Source organism: Balearica regulorum, chromosome Z (assembly GCF_011004875.1).
Source record: "Balearica regulorum gibbericeps isolate bBalReg1 chromosome Z, bBalReg1.pri, whole genome shotgun sequence".
Classification (NCBI taxonomy): domain Eukaryota; kingdom Metazoa; phylum Chordata; class Aves; order Gruiformes; family Gruidae; genus Balearica; species Balearica regulorum.
In genome coordinates, this window is record NC_046220.1 from 57995492 (window position 1) to 58016816 (window position 21325).

General features: G+C 38.8%; 1 protein-coding gene across 1 annotated transcript in view; it reads left to right on the forward strand.

Moving 5' to 3' along the window:
- Nucleotides 1–21325, forward strand: part of PGM5 (phosphoglucomutase 5) — a 77838-nt gene that overhangs the window by 9937 nt on the left and 46576 nt on the right. Inside the window, exons 3-6 of the mRNA XM_075740171.1 lie at nt 1359–1505; nt 4460–4585; nt 7565–7755; nt 8655–8809. Of these exons, the coding sequence (XP_075596286.1) occupies nt 1359–1505; nt 4460–4585; nt 7565–7755; nt 8655–8809 (619 nt within the window). The remainder of the gene's footprint in view (nt 1–1358; nt 1506–4459; nt 4586–7564; nt 7756–8654; nt 8810–21325) is intronic.

Here is a 21325-nt window from a genome sequence, read left to right on the forward strand (position 1 = left end):
CTGAGAAAATGTGGGTTAAGTATTAGGCAAGTCTTTTGAACTAAGAGAATGGTTAGGCATCACGACAAGCTCCTAGGGAAGGCTATTGTTGCCTGCATTCTTGCTCAGTCTATTTTGCAGATCCAGGTCAGGCAAAAACAGTTTGTTTCTATAGCTGTAGGAGAGAATGCAGAGCGATGCTGTGGGATCTCCTTAGCTGGAAATATCATCCATCTGTCAAGGATGATCTGGAGCTAATGAAACCTGTCCTCACCCCTTGGATGGGTTTGGATCAGATGAGTAAGAAGTAATTTTCTAAGCCAAATGAAGACTTAAATGACTGTTACTTACAGTGTTACTTTGAACCATCTGGTACACTGCATCTGAGATGGAACACCCTAATTTACAAAGCTGCGCTGAATATAGCAGCATTGCTAGAAGAGTGGGAAGTTAGCATGGAAGAGGCAGAGGCTCTGGATTAGGAGAGGGAGCACATAAAAGAGAATAAAGGAAGTAATTTTTTCAGAGTGGAAGTGTGGCTTTAATATAAGCAATGAAGAGTCAGATAAACAGGAAGGAATTTTGTTGTATCGCATACTCAACTCTTGCACTATATATGACATAGCTTATCTGGTAGTTTTTGCATCAAGCCTGCAACTTTTATTTGATTGACAGTAAATCTTTAAAAATTGAGCCAGTCTTCAGGATTTGGCAGTAAAAGTAACGCACAAGTAAGATGTGATTTCTGTTTCTGAATGACATAATTGTTCCAGGTCATAATTGCTTGTTAAGCAATTAAGGGATTTTGAATTCTAGCAAAGATATATTTCATTAAGCCATTGGAGAAAAACTGCAAGAGAACACCACTGCCAGACTCATAAGACTTTTAAAATTATAATTATATATAATGAAATTATGTGAAACACAAAACTATCTCACCTTCACAAGTGTGCATTTGCAGGAAGCTCTGTGAAACATCAGAAACTGCTGCTGAAGGATAGGCTTTCCTTTAATATATATGTTGAGATTCTGTTTAGAGTGAAAAATGGCAGGTTTTGAGCAATAAACCCAAAGAAAGATGGCTGTGGGTTTTTTGGTTCCCTCATTCCCCCTGCCCTGGATAACGATTGATTTAAATGCTCTATGTGAACAAAAATGTTGCAAGTAACCACTGAATTTCCATGTTATATTTTTTTCAAAAAATGTTTTAAACCTATGTTACACTGAAAGAAAAGACCTCATTTACTATAGTTCTTTGTTTGGGTATATTTCTTAATAACTTCAATATATTCAGAAAAATGTTTGCTATACCACTCACTTTTTAAGTAGGGGAAACTACGTTTAAAAATAATGACCCACCACATTCTTTTTTCTTATAGGACCTGCTCCAGATATAGTTTCAGATAAAATCTATCAAATCAGCAAAACCTTGGAGGAATATGCCATTTGTCCCGATCTCAGAGTTGATTTATCACGCATAGGAAGACAAGAATTTGATCTGGAGAACAAATTCAAACCTTTCCGAGGTATCAATGTGTGCTTTTATGCATGCTATATCCATTGATTCTAAGTATTAGAATAGCTGCGGAATGATAATGGGTAATTATTTAAAGAGAACTTTAATTCTTCAAAATGCCTTAGTACAAGTTTGTGTGTCCAAAGAAGGGCAACGGAGCTGGTGAAAGGTCTAGAGCACAAGTCTTATGAGGAGCGGCTGAGGGAACTGGTGTTCAGTTCTGGGGTTCGGTTTCTCAGCCTGGAGAAAAGGAGGCTGAGGGGAGACCTTCTTGCTCCCTACAACTACCTGAAAGGAGGTTGTGGCCAGGTGGGTGTTGGTCTCTTCTCCCAAGTAACAAGCAATAGGACAAGAGGAAATGGCCTCAGGTTGTACCATTGTGGGGAGGCTTAGATGGGATATTAGGAAAAATTTCTTCACCAGAAGGATTGTCAATCATTGGAACAGGGTGCTCAGGGAGGTGGTGGAGTCACCATCCCTGGAGGTATTTAAAAGATGTGTAGATGTGGGGCTTAGGAACATGGTTTAGTGGTGGACTTGGCAGTGTTAGGTTAATGGTTGGGCTTGATGATCTTAAAGGTCCTTTCCAGCCTCAGTGATTCAAAATGTTAGGCAGTATAGGTAAGTGTTGTGTTTGTTTTGCACGTAAGGAAGCTGAGTTACAGACTTTAAGTGCATCAGCCCTTATCATTTAGCCAAACACCTTTGCCAAATATATGTGCTTAGGCTTGCTAGTAGTTCAAGACCAAACACAACCTTTTTGTGACTAGTAATGGTTTGCTTATGTAAGTCTAATTGACAAAAGAGTTTGTATGAGTCTCAGTTTGTTCATTTTTTTGCTCACACTTTCTAAAAAGCTGTGGAATGTGTAAGGCACTATACATCCAGTGACTCCAAATGTAAAAAGAGTGTTTAAGCACATGTTTAATTTTCAGAGTGTGAATACTTTTATACCTATACTGGATTTAAAATGAGCTAACACAGCTGTTTTGTCCTGAAGGAGTCAAAAGCAAAGGAAGGGGTTCAGACAGTATTTCAAATACTGTAAAACTCTGTGTGGCCTCAAGAACTCTTCCTCATTCCAGATGTCCTAGACTTAAAGCCAGTTTATTTTCCACCAAAACATTATTTTTTTGAGACAAACTACATTTCAATAAATAAAGTTTTTGATTAGAAAAAATCTTAAATTATATTTTTGATTACAAAGAACACATTTGACTTTTTAGGCAAACAAAAGTAAAAAAAGTTCAGCTCCAGCACCACTCTGGATGACTGCCACAATTTTAAATTTTGCTTTTTCAACTTTTTAATCTCTTCAAATTGTATTTTTCTAAATCAAAAAACGTGTAGTATGAAAATAGATTAAAAATAATTGCAAATTGTCTGAATGTTTCTCTAAGGAAACATGATTTCCCAATCATCTTTTCCCAGAATACGTCAATTGTACTGGGACGGTAGAACTGCCAGGGATCCCTACTGAAACAATGTGATTGGCTCACAAGTGCATGAATAAGTATAGTTTACACAGGTCTAAAGGCAGAATGAAAGTGCAGAAAGAAAGCAAATAATTTGAAAAGTATTTTAAGATACTAGCTGATGTATTTAAGACTTTTTCAGTTTTATGAACTAATTGTTGTGAATCAAGACTACAGTGGTGTCGAAGCAACTGAGAATAAACCAATTTGGTTTTGAAGGAGCTAAAATAATTTTTAGACTTTAAACCTGCATGCACTTTATCTTAACATGTATGAGCAGCTCCACTGAAATTGAGGCACTTGTTCGTATGTGTAAGGCATAGAGCCCACTTAAATATTGTTAGAAGCAAGGCATAGAAGATACGCAGTAATGTAATTTTAGTAAATCCTTGAGACTTTCAACATGTACAATAAAATTAACTTATTTTCAAATAGGTTTTACAATTTGTTTTTCAGCCCTGAGAACCTTTTTTTTGTTTTGTTTCTCCATTCAAGTGTATTTTCACAATCCATTCTAAGTGGTTTTTTCATGCTCAAAAAATGTCTCTGTCATTTTCGTGTTATCCTAAAGAGCAGCATTAGGGTGAGGTCAGTGTTTCTCAGGAGAACTGGCTGATATTCTAAGTAATAATTTAACTTGTAACTAAAATATTTCGATAGTCATTTAACCAGATAAAAAGACATTTGTATACCATATGCTTTTTAATTTAATCAGGAAAAGTAATACATTCCAAGATGACTGAGAAACATGGCTTTTGACAGTTGTTTGGTAACTGCTTTCATTATGACAGACTTGCTTTCAATTAATTTATTTTAGTTTAATTTTTTACATCCAAAAGAACTAGAAGAATTGTAGTTCTCTGCTTTTATGAATTTAGAATTCAAATGAGCAATACATTAGCATAACACAGATGTTGTATCTGAACCTAACTTTCCTAAATCAGTGAGATATAAAATGTAAAAGTACAGTGGTGGATGGACAACAAATTCAAGACAGAGATTCCGGGTGCCAAAACTGAGAAGAATAGGCTGTATGTCTCTCCTGATAGAATGATGCAGACAGATGCTGCGGTCAGATGGAAGGATAGAATCTGTGGCTTCAACTTGGCATGGACATCGTTTATTCTCTGAGAATAAACCTGATTAGCTTGAAAAGTTGTTCAGTGATTTAGTGAATGATAGTTTACTTTGATATAATGTAGTCTCATTAATGTTTTCAGTGAAATAGGAACTGTCAACTTACATTATCTCTGCAGTCCTTTAGCAGGCAAAACTGTTGATCTTTGCAAGGCTTAGAGCTTGACAGTAGCCACACTGAAATCAGTGGAAGTCTTTGACTTTGCTTCTCTGGGCTTCAGAGCAAATCTATATTATGTAGAGGTCGCATGCTCTGATTTTAGTTGAGGTGCATGGCTGCTGGAAGTGTGCTAGAAGACATATTTTCCTATGTGTGAACTGTAGCAAGTTTTTTTCTACCTAATTTTTCTAGTGGAAATTGTGGATTCTGTGGATATCTACCTCAATCTCCTTCGAACTATCTTTGACTTCAACGCGATCAGAAATTTGCTGACTGGACCCAACCAGATTAAAATAAGGATTGATGCCATGAATGGAGGTATGAACGGAAGTTGTTATCAGGACAAAATTGTAGGTACACTGCAATAGTTTCCCAGTAAAGGTACAGCATATAAAAGTCAGAATGTTTAGTAAGGCTAATAAGAAAGGATTTGAACATTGTACTAGTAACATAGGCAATCTTAACAACAGGCTAGGTCCCTTGTTAGGCAATGAGGTTTATCTTACTTGATAAAGAAGTGAAGGCATATGTGTCAAATAAATATTCTCTTTCTGCATTTGGAAGCAAGCAGGATGAGGTAATCTTGCCATGAGAGGGTGATGAAGTAAGTTGCAGCGTGCAGTATCAAAGGAGGTTGCAAGGCAATCTCTACTAAGAATAAATTCTAAATGGTATAAAATTAGTTAAGTCTGAACAAATTGCACCCAAGAGTCCTTAAAGAGCTGGCCGAAACCTCTGTCTAACATTAACTGTTAAAAAATTCCAGTATACTGGGGGCAAGAAAGTGACACAGAAGACAGCAAGGGGACCAATTTTGTGCCAATGTTAAAAAATTATAAGCCGTGTCACTTGGGGAAACAGATCGCTCTGAGATCTATCTTAGGCTACATTGTGAAAAAATAAATAAAGATTTCTACAGATAACAAGTCGAAGGATAGGAATGTAAGTAATGCCGTTCAACATTATCTTATGGAAAACAAATTCCATCAAACAAACCGTGTTTCATTCTTTAATAGGATTACAAAAACAGACTGATAAGGGGAGCTGGATAGACTCACAAAGCTTTTGTAATGCATTTTATCTAGTACAGTGTGATAGTCACTGTTCAAAAGATCATAGCGGGCACGCAGTCAATGTGAACGCCCAGTTCACAGGCTGTGGCAAAAGATTATAGGGCGCATAGAGTCAGTTTTGCCAGGCTGTGGCGAAAGGGCAGATGGTGTCCTTGAACCATGCAGACAGAGCAATGGGGAAGGCACTGCCTCCTGACACGTACGGTACTGAAGAGAATGTTACTCAAATAGTGTGTAGAGCTCTGATGTCCAGATCTGTAACTGAGTGTTGAAAAATTTTGCACGAGTTTAAAGAGATGCATAGTCTGGCTCAGGGTTAGAAAAACTGATGCATCACAAAAATTTTAAAGGACTGAGTTTGTTTACTTTACTTACGGAGGTAATAGAGAATTGGCTTTATGACTTTGTATCTTGGTGGAGAAATAGCCATACTATAATACATAGTATACATACAGTAAGCGTATGCGAGCATATTTGTTTCTACAGCAGAGGAAGTTTGTTTTGGGTTTTGTGGGGTTTTTTGGTTTGGGTTTTTTTTTTTTTTAGAAAAACTATTTCTCAGTCTTCTATTACCAAAAAGAATCAATAGTGAGAAGCTGAGGCCGGACAAATTCAAATTGAAATGTAGCTCACATGTTTGTCAGTAACATTGACCAACCACTTGAGCAATCTACCAAAGATAGTTGGGGTTTGTCCGTCAAACATGGACACAGACATTGGTGGCACCAGATCAAAAGACTCTCTGGATGAGATGCATTAGCCAAAAGTGAGTCACCAGCCACAATATACTGAACATTAGAGAGGACTGCATGTGTGCATGGACCAACTGTCTTCCAAAGTTTGTTTTAGCTCTGCAGCTCTGGAATATGCCTTTATGCCTGTAGACATTGACAGTTTAACATTGGCATAGAAAAGAGTAATTTGTCAGGAGTCTACTGTTAATAAAAACCTGAATAATTGTTTACTGTGTATTTTACAAAATTAGCATCTACATTTTCTTGAACACAGGTTTCTCACATAGTTTTACCTCAGGTTACAGTTGCTGCACTCAGCAAAATTTGGGAATAAGGCAGGAGGAAGAGAGAGCACGAGAGAGTAAGCTCACTCATGAATTTTTTACCTCTGAGAGACCTGTTCACATGTGCCTCAGGGATGCAGAGAGCTCAGCATCAGTTGTTAGCGTCTTTTCAGCCGCTGAATGCACAAGTGTAGATTTCATACACAATGAACATTATAGTTTGTCCATAGAAGCAAAAGATTTGATTGTGGGGTTGAACAATGTTCTGTACAGTTTGATAATGACTACATTGCAAGGTGTGTATGTATTGAGAATCCTTTTATTTCTAATCTGAAATGATAGAAATTTGCTATTAATACTTAGAAAATATTACTTATAGTTGTTTAAAATGAAAATTCATTGATTAAAGGATAGAACATTATATACTTTCATTCAGGGATTAAAATTAGAGTGGGAAATTTCTATCAGGACAGAAAGAAAAGGCCCGAGATGTTAATCCAGAATATAGGTAAAATAAAATGCTGCTCCAAAATGAACCCGAGTGATGTTTTGGGATACCCCACAGCATTGCATAAAATAATTATGATATATAATAGCATGAGCTGGGGTCTTAGTTGGTCATATCCTTAACAAAATAAAGAAGTTATTTTGGAGTTAGTTTTGAGAAAGTTTTTATTTATTATCTACATGGTAGTAACTAAAATATGGCAACATTCTTTGGTGGACAAACCTGTTGTAATTTTAATATGAATTAGAATGTCGAGGTAAATTTATTTCCCATTTGTATTTCCCTACTGTTTACTTTCCTTGCTATTATGTGTTAAACTGTTTTTTGCATTCCAGGACACATAGAATACCATCTTATTTTTATTCCAGTGAGTAAAAACCCTCTATGTGTATGATCATTTCTTTACTTAATAATGGGTAAATAAAACTTGCATCTTTCACCATTGAGTGATTACTTCTACACTTCCACTAATGAGGAACTGTATTTTTAATGCTGAATTGCCAATTGATTATTTACTGGGGGGACAATCACATACTCCTCTGTGAAATAGTAGTTTGGGTTTGGTTTTTTTTTTTTTCTAGAACAGATGTATAGAATTGCTGAAAATATGTTTTGTATCAAGTCTCCATGGTGCTGTGAAAAATTTGAATGTCAAGCATACGCTTTTGTGATTGCACGGCAGATTTCTGTTTTTGCAGTTATGGGACCTTATGTGAGAAGAATCCTGTGTGATGAATTGGGAGCTCCTGCAAATTCTGCCATAAACTGTATTCCTCTGGAGGATTTTGGAGGACAGCCTCCTGATCCCAATTTAACATATGCAACTGCCTTGCTGGAGGCTATGAGAGGTGGAGAGTATGGATTTGGAGCTGCTTTTGATGCTGACGGAGTAAGTATTTTGATCTGTCTAGAGGTTTCGCCGTAGTTGTTGTTTTGTCTGGGGTCAGATATGGGACATGTAAGTATAATTTATTTGCTTTTCAGTAAGCCCTCAAAGCTGAAAGCGATATTACTTTCAGGTACAGATGATAGCATTTACAACCCATAAATCAGACACATATGTTGTAATTTGTCTCTGCAGATGACTGCAAATCAAGCAGGATTTGAATTCAGAATGAGAATTCTTTAAATATTAGGCTGGTTTTATCTCGTACTGGTGTAACACTTTTATTCCCTGGTTAGGAAGAGACAGCATATATAGATGAAATGGACTTGTCACAGTAAGTAGTAACTAATTTAAGTACTTCTTGGTTAACACCATAAAATGAAGGATTTTTAGCTAAATAAAGCACTGAATCATCTGTTTCAATTTTTTTTAATGTGATAATTCAGCAGTATAAACAGTGAAGTATTGCAAAAACAGCTTTCTGTCCTGACAGGGTGGGAGAAAGATGAAAAGGTTCTGAAGAACAGAAGCTGTTTTCTGTTGTCAGTAAACACAAAACACCCTCCTACTCCCTGCATAGAGTGTGTCATTGGCAAAAAGATTCTCCTACACAAGCATTCCCTGGCAGAAACAGACCTACTAAAGTAGCATGTAGGAGGCTGAAGCTACTATGGATGGATCTGGAACTTTGATTTGCAAGGCTGGAGGGAGTGATGGTGTGACAGTGAGATTATATACCTGCCAGGATGGTGCCAATACATTATTCTGCCCAAAGAGGGATGCAAGGAAACCCAAAGCCTGTTCTTTTTTTTCCCTATCTACAGTGTATTTAATCAAAGAAATTACCACTCCCCCAAACATAAGACTTAAGATCCCTTTTTTGAATTTCTTGTCTTTTCCAGGACCGTTACATGATCCTTGGCCAAAATGGTTTCTTTGTTAATGCGTCAGATTCATTGGCTATCATTGCTGCCAATCTGTCTTGTATTCCATACTTCTGTCAGATGGGTGTCCGAGGATTTGGTAGGAGCATGCCTACCAGCACAGCCCTGGACAAGTAAGATGAAACATTTGTTTGTATCACCTTCGTCATTACATTAGTTATTTCCCTATTTTGTACTCCTTAGCAATTCCATAATTGTGAAGTCTTTTGGTAACGATTGCGAAAATTAGAAGCTCTTATGTGCTTCATTGTTTTAAGTAGTTTCAATGATATTTTGATCTTACCTGGACTAATTTTATGAGCCTTTTCTTGGATGAAAGTAGTTTAAGTCAGCCTGGAAAAGAAAGAAGTAGGTTAAATCTTTTTAAGCGTAAAACCACTTGACTGGTAATTCCTTTTCAAAGTACCTTCCTCTTTGTCTTAGTAAATAATGGTTTACAGCCTAATCTGGCAGCCCTTCTTATGAAAGTTATGGAAGTTTAAAACTGATAAAGTACTAATTCAGTACTAAACAAGCATTTAAAAAAACCCAAAAAACCGAAAAAAACCCTCCTGTTATTTTAAGCAGGTGAAATGTATCATCTATTATGATACAAAATGTCCCAGAAGGGACTGCAAGAAGTTATGAAATCCATTCCCAGTCCCAAGGCAGGTTAAAAGTATACCTAAGCTATTTCTGACAAGTCCAATCTGCTCTTAAAAGATTTGCTGAATGTGCATCCGGTGTTAGCAGCTGAATTTTGAGCAAGTCTCAGCCAGGCCTAAATGTTCTGTAAATACAAGCATAAGAGGATTAAGCTAAATGTTATTGCCTTATATATTCTGTGTGGAAAGAGCATTCACTGAGATAACTGTATCTCAGTGTTGATCTGATTGCATAGCCTTGCTAACACAAGAATGATCTGCTGCCTCTATTAAATGTGTCTAATCAGGAAACAGTAATTTTGAAGTGAAATATAGCTCCTATGAAAAGATTGATTGCTCTTTGAAAAGCAAGGATATTAGGGTACTTCCCGATTTGGGAAACTTCTAAAAGTTACTGAATTCAGAGCTAGAAGCTTCCCCTAATGATTGACAGAGTCCTCAGGATAATATTCTTTACTTGTAGGTGGATGGTCTAGTTTAAGGAAATACTGTTTGTTAGGTCAGAATTATAGAACCATAGAATGGTTTGGGTTGGAAGGGACCTTAAAGATCATCTAGTTCCAACCCCCCTGCCACGGGCAGGGACACCCTCCACTAGACCACGTTGCCCAAAGCCTCATCCAGCCTGGTCTCAGACACTTCCAGGGTGTCAGGGTTTGCTGTATTTTGTTTATTTTGTTTAGAGATCCAAAAATCTCATTGTTTAAGTGAAAGCTATTATTATGTTGAAATACAGTATAAAATAGAGGTTCATTTTGTATATGCAACCCAGGATATCTGCATTTCTGTAAGACGTGAGGAAACAGTGACATTTAAATATGTTTGTCTTCTTTCTTAAAGTTTGGTAAAGTATGAATGTACTGAAGTCCCCTTCAATAACACTATGACTATTTGAATTATGTTTACTTGACCTTCTAGAGTACAGATCGTCTCATGGTGATTACTGCCTTATTTAGTTCTGTGGAGCTAGGTCTGATTATTAAACAAAACTGAGCAATTGATAATGATGGAAGGATATAAGTATTTTCCCAGACACTCTTACAAATATTTATTATTATGAAGTTTGCTGTCTGTATCCAGGGCACTTGATTTTTTTTTCCCTTTCACTTTTGTCTTTGTTTTCCAAAAGATTTAGAAGTTACATATTTTCAAAGTTGCTCAGTTTTGTTTTGTGACTCATTTATATGCATCACAATCCAAAATACGTGAATTTTAATTTTCTTTAAAAATGCCATAATCTTGTCCAGAGATTCTTATGCTTTGGTGGCCAAAATTCTATAACCTGCTTAACTTAAGAGTGCCAGTGCTGAACTCACTCACTAAAGAGCCCATCTTAGGCCTGAAAGCACACTCAGTAGTTCACCACTTAAGCAAGTCACTTTTCCTATATATATTGGCTAGCTACATGGACTGGAACACAGTAAGGAGTATAACAAACAACTTCTTCAGAGGTTCACTGCATGAATTATCAAGACATTGTGTCTTCCAGGATTCCCAGTGAAGCCCACTATAAGGAACTGCTGAAATTCCAGGAAAGATAGTTGTCTACAAGAGGCATTTTTCAGTAAAATCATAGAATGTCATTGTCTGAAATCCAATATATTGCTCGAAGGAGTGGATAACAGAGGTTGATTCTCAGTATAGGTTTCATGTTGAACGGAATTCTAATTTCATGTGTCTATAAACATAAGGGACAGTTCCACTAGTGTCAGTGACATCTTACAGTGGGACAGTGGGTGTAAAAGAATATGTGTAAGGCATTCATGATTCCATTCCCATGCACTACCTAGCCAATCTGCAAGGAAAAAACCAGCCTTTTGGAAGGAGAATAATATTCCCAGTACAATGAGACAGAAAGAAAAAAAGCAAGATTAAGCAATTCTGTGTTGAATTATACAGCAGTATAAGGCTTACTATTAAAATTCTAAAACCTCAATGTACTTCTGTAATAGGGAAGTCCATTCTCTTCCAAAATGTGCTGATACCAGACAGCATGTTGTTTAGTGTGAGGGACAGCATCCTCTCTGCATTTACTGCTGCATATCTCACCTCCAATATAATAAAATCAGTAAGGAAAATATTTTGTGCTCTAAGTAGAAAATTCAGAAGAGAATGGATAACACTACTTGCTAGTAGGTTTCATTTTACTGCTTACTAGTCTGTGCTTTATATCTATTGCCTTTTTTTTTTCTTCCTTGATCCTTTTTATTCCTTTCTAATGGACTGGTTTTATGTGCTCCACAGACAACTGTCACAGAACCCCTTTGTGTACCTTTCTATAAAGCTCATGCTTCCAGCTCATGCACTAGAAAGAAAATGTTAAAAAAATAATTTAAAAACTGTACTGGGAATATTAATTCTGGCAGAAAAGAAGGAAATAATCACAGAGTAGTGGAGCCTGGAAAGGATGCCTCGACATCATCTAGTCCAACACCCTGGTTCAAAGCAGGGTCAACTCAAGTGGGTTGCTTAGAGCCACGTCCACTTGGGTTTTGAGTAGCTCCGAGGATGGAGACTCCACAGTCTTCCTGGGCAACCTGTTCCAGTTTTTCAATCTGAGTAGAAAAGTTTTTTTTCATAAGTAGAAACAAAATTTTCTGAATTCCAGTTTGTTCCTGTTGTGTCTTGTCCCATCACTAGGCACTGTTAGAAGAGTCTGGCTCTGTCTTCATTCATCCCCTCACACCTCCCCCCCATTGGGTATTTATGCACATAGATAAGATTTCCTCCCTGAACGTTCTCTCTTTGAGGCTTAGCAATCCTATCTCTCCTAGTATGACAGGTGCTTCAGTCCCCTAGTCATCTTTGTGGCCCTTTGCCAGAACTGCTCCCATAGGTCCATCATCTTTCTGGGGAGCTCAGAACTGGACTCAGGACCTCAGATTTTCTCACCAATGAAAAGTAGTGAGGAGGGCTTGATTCCCTCTACCTGCTAGCAATGCTCTTCTAATGCTAGTCAGGATGTTGTTTGCCTTCTTTGACAAAAGGGCTTATTTGCTGGCTTATGGTCAACTCATGGTCCACCAGGACCTCAGGTCCTTTTCTGAAGAGCTGCTATCCAGATGTTTGGTCCCAGTATGTACTGGTGCCAGGGATTATTCCTCCCCATTTGTAGGACTTGGCATCGCCCTGTGTTGACTTTCATGAGGTTCCTGTTTGCCAATTTTTCCAGCCTGCTGAGGTGTCTCTAAATGGCAGCACAACCATATAGTATATCACCCCTTACAGTGTTGTATCATCTGTAAACTTACTGAGGGTACACTCTGTCCTATTGTCCAGGTCATTGATGAAGATGTTAAACAATATTGGCCACAGTATTGATCTGTGGGGAGCACTCCTGGTGACTGGCCTCTGGCTGCATTTTGTGCTGCTAATCACAACTGTTTAACCCTTGGAATTCAGCCAGTTTTCAGTCTGCCTCACTGTCAAGTTACCTATTCTATGTTTCACCATTTTATCTACAAGGATGTTATGGGAGAAAAAGTTGAAAACCTTGCTAAACTCAAGATCCACTGCCCTCCCCTCATTCAGTGAGCCAGTCACCACATTGTAGAAGGCAATCAGGTTGGTCAGCCATGATCTCCTCTTCATAAATCCATGCTGACTGCTCATGGAGGACCTTCTTGTCCTCCATGAGTTTGGAAATGATTTCCAGATTCATTGCTCCATCACCTTGTCAGGGCTTAAGGTGAGGCTGATTGGTTTGTAGTTCTCTAGGTGTTCTTTATTGCTCTTCTTGAAGACAAGAATGATATTTGCTTGCTTTCAGTCTTAGGAAAGCTCCCTCATGCCACAACCTTTTGAAGATAACCAAGAGTGTGCCCTTGCAATGACTTTGGATAGCTCCTTCAGCACCTGAGATTGCATGAACTTACGTATGTTTAGTTTGTTTAAGAGTTCCCCCATGTATTCTTCCTCTACTGAGGGTAAGTCTTCCTCACCTGAGACTTCCATTATCCCTCACCTCACTCTTGTCTTTAGAAGAAGACTGTTGTGTTACAAGTGCTAGTTACAGCAGAAAGTATGAATTGTTAAGGTGAGTGAAACATCTCACAGTGAAAGCTTGTGAGTATTGATTAAAATGGACTTAATGAAATAAAGCCTAAAGAACTTCTGAATAGTGATTTTAATGAAATGAGTAAAAAGTTTTGAGTGAAATGTCATTGTCATCTGATGTCAGCCGTAATCTATCCTGTTTGCATAACTTTCCAAAGCTGCTTGGCTTTTGCCTTCTTTGCAACTATTCACTATCTGTAGTTATACCAATGCTAAAGATTTTGCTTGAAGCTTCTAAAATGGACATGAAAATATGCACCCAAGTATTTGTGGTGGATTGACCTTGGCTGGCTGGCTACCAGATGCCCATCCAGCATCACTCCGCATCCTCAACAAGACACGGGGAGGAAATAGGATGAAAGAGCTCATGGGTTGAGATAAAGACAGGGAGATAGATCACTTGCCAATTACAGTCATAGACAAAAGACTCGACTTGAAAAAAAATTAATTTATTGCAATTAAAATAGATTTGATAGTGAGAAACAGGAACCCCACAAATTAAACCAACAGCTTCCCCCCAGCCCCTTTTTCCCAGGCACAACTTCACTCCTTCATTCTTCTTCTACCTCCTCCACCCTAAGTGGTGCAGGGGATGGGGAATGGGGTTGGGGCCAGCTCATAACAGCTCCTCTCTGATGCTCCTTCTTCCTCATGCTGTTTCCTTGCTGCAATGTGGGCTGTCCTCATGGGCTGCAGTCCTTCAGGAAAAGATTTGGTTTAGTGTGGCTCTCCACCAGCTGCAGTTCCTGCCAGGAAATATCTGTCTGCTCCACTGTGGGTCCTCTCCATGGGCTGTAGGGTAATCTCTGCTCCAGCATCTGCAGCAGCTTTTCCTCCCCCTCCTTCTTCTCTGACCTTGGTGTTCTCAGTTCTCACTGCTGGGCAGCTTTTTGCCCCTTTAAAGTATATTTTTCCAGAGGGGCTACCAGCTTAGCTGCTGGCCTCAGCTTTGCCCTGTGGTGGGTCTGTTGGAGCTGACTGGAACTGGCTGTGTCCATCATGGGGCCGCCCTGGCCTCTCCTCACAGAGGCCACCCTTGCAGGCCCTGCTGGCAACCCTGCCAGGTACACTCAGTACAACATGCAAAACAAAATGCCTTAAACACTGAAGTATTTTCTCTTATATCTAGACTGTCATTCATTCAAATCAGCATTTATTTCATTTGAGATAGCAGATACATAACAGACCTTCTTATTTACAAAGATTAAGTGGTAAGTTTTGTTCTTGTTCACACTAGTCTACCTCCATGGGTTTCTTAGACGTGTCCCACTTACCTTGCTAGATTTAATCTTGAAGTATGATAGCTTGACTTAGTCATAGTTTGGCCTTTAATGCATGTGCAGTACCATTCAATTCCATGGGAACCGTTGTTTAAAAATACTTTGAAAAGTCTTTTTTTGTTAGTGAACTAGAAGAAATAAATAAAGGAAAAGAACATTTAGGGCCAACTGTTATCTACGTATGGGCAAGACTAAGAAAAAGACTTGATTAACAAGGGAGGGAGAGCATGCTTAATAACCAGAGTACTTAAAAATATCTATACTGTGCTGTTGAGTGCTGATATTCCGTATTTACCGTATTCTGTTGTTCTAACACTAGAAATTGAGAAACTGTGTTAAAGTAAAGATGATTGAAAAGGCAATGGCAACATTTGTAATAGTAGGTGTAGTAGGGTAGGAGAAATGGTGCCTAGGAAAGAAATGAAACTTGTATTCTACTTGACAGGTCTCAATCTTCCTAAGAAGTTAGGAAATGCTGACTTCAAGGACATCTAACTGGGATTTAATAATACTGTCACTACTCCATAATAAAACACTTGGAAATCTTTTCCCAATGGTGGTTACCAGAGTAGGTAAACAGAGATAATGATGGTCAAAAAGATCTTGTGTGTGAACATTCCTTAACTTCTTTTTGTAAGACAAAGATAGATTGTGCTAGGTATGCTTAATTATATTTGATGGTATCATGACAATGTATCTGGAACAGCATTTCTTTGGTCCTCAAGCCCCACAGTTGTCTGAAGGGTGTAATTTGGTTTGTGTCTGCAAAATGAATCTTCTTATTGTAGCGTACCCAACTCTCTCTTTTGGCCCACTGCTGGACCCTGGTAATAAGCTGTCATGTGAAGGATTTGGGTCAATTTCTGTCCACTTGGCTGCTGTCTTCTGAGGTCATGGACCTCCCTCCTGAAGTCTATGCTAGAGAGCAAAGGAAAACCACCTCTTCTTATGGTGTGTCCATATTGCATGGCCACAATTTAGCCTAAATCATTGTACTAGAGCTTTTCCTTAGCTATAAAAAAGTAATCATATATAGTACTTGAAAGAAAGGATTTAGAAAATCTGATGCTTTGTTCACTTGTGTGCATGATGATGCATTGTTTAATAGTTTTTCACAGTGCATTATTAAACTTAAACAGAAGGAAGCAATAATCCAGAGGACTTAAATATTGCTTAGGAGTACAGCATTAGCAGATGGAGTGGTGGATTAGAAGAGAATTCACTCAAGATGTTTAACATTTACATGTATTTGCTTGAAGTGACTCCTGGAATATACTAATGTGCACTGTAGGGAGAGTCTAACACTTGACAGGAAACATCTGCTTTAACATGCTCCAACATCAACAGCATTGTGGCAGTACATCCCCAGACTTCAATTCTCTGGCAATATGTACCCTTAGTTGGTGTTCTTTTTCTTGTGGGGAATGTGAAGGAATGCGTATGCTGTTCAACAAACTATTATTTTTCATATCCTTGTATTCTGATTTATCTGATGCCTGCATAACAGAAAAGGAGATTAAATACTGAGATGTTAGCTAATAGTCTACTAAATGAGAATCACAAGGGTGAGTAAAAATTGTTTCTGTAGGAATTATGAAGCTGGGTGGGTGTGGAAAATAGCAGTCAAGTTGGTACAGGAAAAGAGGGTTATTTAGAGAATTCTACTGTGGCTAGCATTATCTAATCCCTTGTTTCTACAGCGAGGTCATTGCAACAGCATATAGGTGCTCTATAGACTTCAGACTTCCATTATCCCTCACCTCACTCTTGTCTTTAGAAGAAGGCTGTTGTGTTACATAGTGCTAGTTACAGTAGAAAGTATGAATTGTTAAGGTGAGTGAAACATCTGACAGTGAAAGCTTGTGAGTATTGATTAAAATGGACTTAATGAACATCCTTTACTGTTGAGTTGCAAGGGATTCTTTAACATAAAGACTTCTCCAAGTTATAAATACATCTTTTTACGTGGTTGATACTGCATTCACTCTGACTGTGATTTGTTCAAGTTATGCGGGTTGTGACCTTGCTCTTTTACTCTTCCTTCAGTAGGATAAGTCAGTCTCACTTTCTGTTATCTGGAAGAGGCTTGCTGTGAATTTTTTAAGACACCTCTGTCAAACTGAGTACATGTCATGCACAAGAAGTTTTTAAATTAGATGGAGCAGAAGAGTAAGTTCTGTTCTGGAATGCTGCAGAAGGACAACTGCATAAAGCCATCATGAAGATAATTTAGCATGTTTGAAACATAATGCAAAGTTGTTGAGCACTGTGATGGGAAATTTGTTCAGGATTTGCAACTTTTAAAATAACATTGCAATATTAAAAAAAGCCATTTAAGTCCTCTGTATACTTATATCTAGTAAAGAGTGGTAGTTTTTCTGTACCAGCTTTCAAATATGTTATGCATGTAAATGTTTTATTTACACAGATATGATGTGTTTGAAAAGCTTTGTGGAGAAACCCCCCCCCCCCCGCCAACTGTCATTACAAGGCATTGATGTCCTTTCATTAGGTGTGCTGCTTAGTTTCATTTCTACAATGTGCTTGTAATCTAGCTGTTATGTTTTCATCCCTGAATGTTTTTTAAGCAGTGGAGGTGATTTATCATTGCAACTATTTTAAAGGATATCTTTAAGAAGATGTCTTTGTCTTCTTTGTATTTTGTTTGATGCTAGCTTTGATACGCTTTAGTGTAGAGTGGTATAGCAAGGCCCCCATATTATTTGCTATCCAGTGTTTCATTATCATAGCCTGCACTGATGAAAATATGCTTCCCACGTTGGTCATGGCAGGCCACATTTTGGATGTATGTGGGGTAAGTGTTTATTCTTAACAGTTCTCAGGACAGCAGCAGTCTCAGATACTTTCTCAGCCACAGATGGGAATGAACCTTTCTCAATGTACTGCGTAGTTTTGAACTTTCCAGGTGAAAATGAATTGATACTGCATCTTGTGTTCTTCAGTGGCTGCATTTCATTGCTAGGGAAGAAAAAGGCAGAAATCATGTTGGTGTCCTGTGAAATACCAGTAGGAAACTCTGTCTTGTTCTTTACGGCTGAATGGCAAGAGAAGCTAGGCAGTTCTGTGGCTTGCCTCCTTTTACTTGGCACGCAACTTAGTTTTTAACTCTGAGAGGGATTCACTTGCCAGAAGGCAACTGGTCCCTATTAAGAATGGCAGGCTGCTGAGCAGCCTTACACCACATATGACTCTTACTCTCATTCATAGTTAGTTGCATTCTGGCCTGTACCTGGAGTGGACAGCTATAGCTGCTTAGCCTAAAATGAGCAGGTTCATTGTTTGTGCAATGTGCAGCTTTTAGGACTGAGTGCAGAAAGGTGTATTGAAAGCTGTCTTCATTTAAAAGGAAAAGATGAGTTAAAATCTATGCAGTGCTCTGTTTCCAGCTTAAGTTTTGGCTATACATGAGGTCAGTTTGTCCAACCAAAGTTAGAGCAAGATTTGGTGCTTGGTGTGGCATAAATACATTCTGTAAACTTGATTGACTCTTATTAAGAAATATGTTTATTTGCCATTCTCACAAACAGACTTTAGTCTGAGCTTAATATGTCACATGTGAAAAATTACCCGAGAAAAATAAACTTTTTGCAAAACGTTCTGAGCAGGCCTTGCACTGTGCAATAGACAGATGTTGGGTAGCAGAAGGTCCACAGTTTTCTTAGTGCTGCATCTGTCTTATATCTGAAAAAGTGTAGAGCTATGAATAAACAACAGGAATTCTTATAAATGTCCTGATAAAAAAGTTCAAAAGCATTTTAATTAAAACAATGTGAAGAATTTTACAGCAAGGCAGTTACAGAAGATTTTGTGAGTACTAAAAGACAGTTTAAAATAAAGGCCTCTTTTCTTTCAAGGGCTTATGCAGTCTCATTTTGGGCTTCGAACTAGAAAGGCTCCCACATGGATTAGCATGTGTGAACATGTTTGTCTGTGCTGGACAGCACAGCTGGTATCAGCCCAGGAGCAACCTCTCCCATCAAAGGATTTTTTGTAAATGGATGACCCTCATGAAGAAGTCTTCCTGCTGATTTCAAAGAAAACCTTTCTGGCACAGAATTTCGAAATAGTGTGTTTAAAATTCTATTTCTTATGTGTACTGAAGTATAATTGTCTGCAAAGTTACTTAGATTGTTTACAAATTAAGAAGACAGGAACTTGTTCTTCACATTCTAGGTGTTTTGAAGAAGATCTCTTAGACTGCAATAGAGCCAGAGTAAACATTATTTGAAGAAGTTTGAGAGTCATGCTAGAACAGATCTTACTTTAAGTCATAGTCACTTGAACTGTTCTTAATTCTGGAGGATCAGTTCTGGTTCCTTTTGTGGGGAAATGAAAGAAGCCTAAGATCTTTCTAACCTCAACCATTCTGCAATTTTGTAGTAACAGTCTATTTCTATGGCATATTATAAGTTTCTTCTTCCTTTTTAATTTTCTCTATTTCTGTGAATGCTATCATAAAGTTGTGAAACCACTTTCTTCCTTCCCAGCCAAGTATCACAACCACACAGAGCACTTACTAATTCTTACTCTCTAAAGTGCACAGAACAGTTTGCAAGAGAGAAAAAGCAGAAGTAGAGTAAGGAAAGGAAATCTGAATCTAAATTATATCATTAGGAATCTACTAGAATAAATCATGTCTAACCAACCTGATTGCCTGGGTGATAGAATGATTGAATCTATCGATGAGGTTAGGGCAGCAGATGTCACTTACTTGCAGTCTAGCAAGGCTTTTGACACCGTGTCCCACAATATTCTTCTGTCCAACTCAGGACTTTATGATTTGGATGGGTGGCAACTAGATAGGAGTCTTGATTGGTGGTCTGTTCTGTGACCTGTCCTGTTTAACATGTTTATCAGTGATCTGGAGGAGGGGATGGAGAGCAGTCTAACCAAGCTTGCAGATGGCACCAAATTGGGGGGGTACCTGTTGGAGGGCAGAACTGCCAGTCATGGGAGTCTGGACAGCTGGGAGGAATAGATTGACAGGGACCTGAGGAAATCCAGCAAGGACAAATCATGAGTCCTGCCTCTAAAAAGGCAGAGTCCTACCATGATGTAGGCTGGGGACAGGGGGGCTGAGGAGCAGCTCTGCAGAGACAGCCCAGGGCCCTGGTGGGCAGTGAGCTGTGCATGGGCCAGATGTGTGCCCTGGAGTCAGAGAAGGCCAGCAGCATCCTGGGCTGTATGAATAAGACCATGGCCCAGAGAGTGAGGGAAGTGATCATTCTCCTCTGCTCAGCACTTGTGAAATGACTTCCAGATACTGTGTCTGGTTTGGGGATCCCCAGTACAGGAAAGACATCAATAAGCTGGAGCAAGTTCAGCACAGGATCACCAAGACAGGTGGGGGCTGGTGCACAGGCCCTACAAGGAGAGGCTGGTGAACTGGTTTTGTTTGGCCTGGAGAAGGATGACTTTGGTGGGACCTAAGAGCAGCCACCTGTACCTACAGAGAGACTGTCAAGAAGATGGAGCCAGGGTACTTCATAGCTGTCAGTGGTGGGAGGACAAGAGGCAATGATAGTAATTTGAAACAAGGAAGTTGTTCAGTGTCCAGCTGGATAAAGCCATGAGCAATCTTGTCTTATCTCATAGCTGACCCTGCTTGGGTCAGGATGTTGGACTAGACACCTCCAATAGTGACTTCCCATCTGAATTATTTTTTAATGCTGTGGCCCTGTGAAGGGACCTTTGCTGGAAATTCCTCATGCTACCAAGACTGTTGAGCCTGCCTGCACTGTTGCAGTCTTGCGGTGACCATGATTAACAGCGAGGTGATGTATGAAAAACCATGATGTTGCATTAAATTATTTACTTTTTAATTTTTTCTAAACCAAGGAATTACCCAACTGGCAAAACTGCACTTTTTTTTTTTTTTCCCCCTGGTCATTTTCTGAGCTATCCTGCTGATTCTGCCTGAGAGGATGGATGTAGTATTAAAGTACTTAGGAGGTGAAGAAGAGGCTGTGCAAGCAACCAGTAGCTTCTGATATGTACCTAAAGCTGTTGTTTCTCTATTATTCAGACAATTCAGAGTACTGAAACCCCAGTTTGAATTTCTGTCAATACAGAGTTTTGTACCACATGTTGTGGTTATATTTGCCTCTGGTTTGCATCTTTGTCAATGAGCATAGGCACAGTGTCTTTTGAACCAGCTAACCTCATTGTAATAGGCCTAGAAAGGTTAATGATTATGTGCCATGTGTACTCCTGGGTTAAAGGAGGGTCTTTTCCCTGTGTTTAGTTCATAGGATTATTGCCTTTCCTGTAAAAGACCACAAGTCTTGCTAGTCATTAGTGATGATGTTGCTGATGCTCACCTCAGTAAGTATCTGCAGAAGGATGTAAGGAGAGTACCATTTTTATTGCTGGAAAACTCACAGGTTTTGTGTGCAGCAATGACTGTGCAGAACTCAAGGCTAGAACAGAAAATGTCCCTGTTTGAGGGTGGGGAGATGTGAAAGCTCTGAGCATTGGTTGTTCTTTGCTCAAGCTTTGTTGTTTTTCCCCATAGCATGCATGCATTACAGACCCTTCTGACATCTCACCATTGCACTAAACATGAAGTTTTTGCCAAATCCTTAATGGGACAAAGTCCACTACTGAAGTTCATTTGTGTCATTTTGTG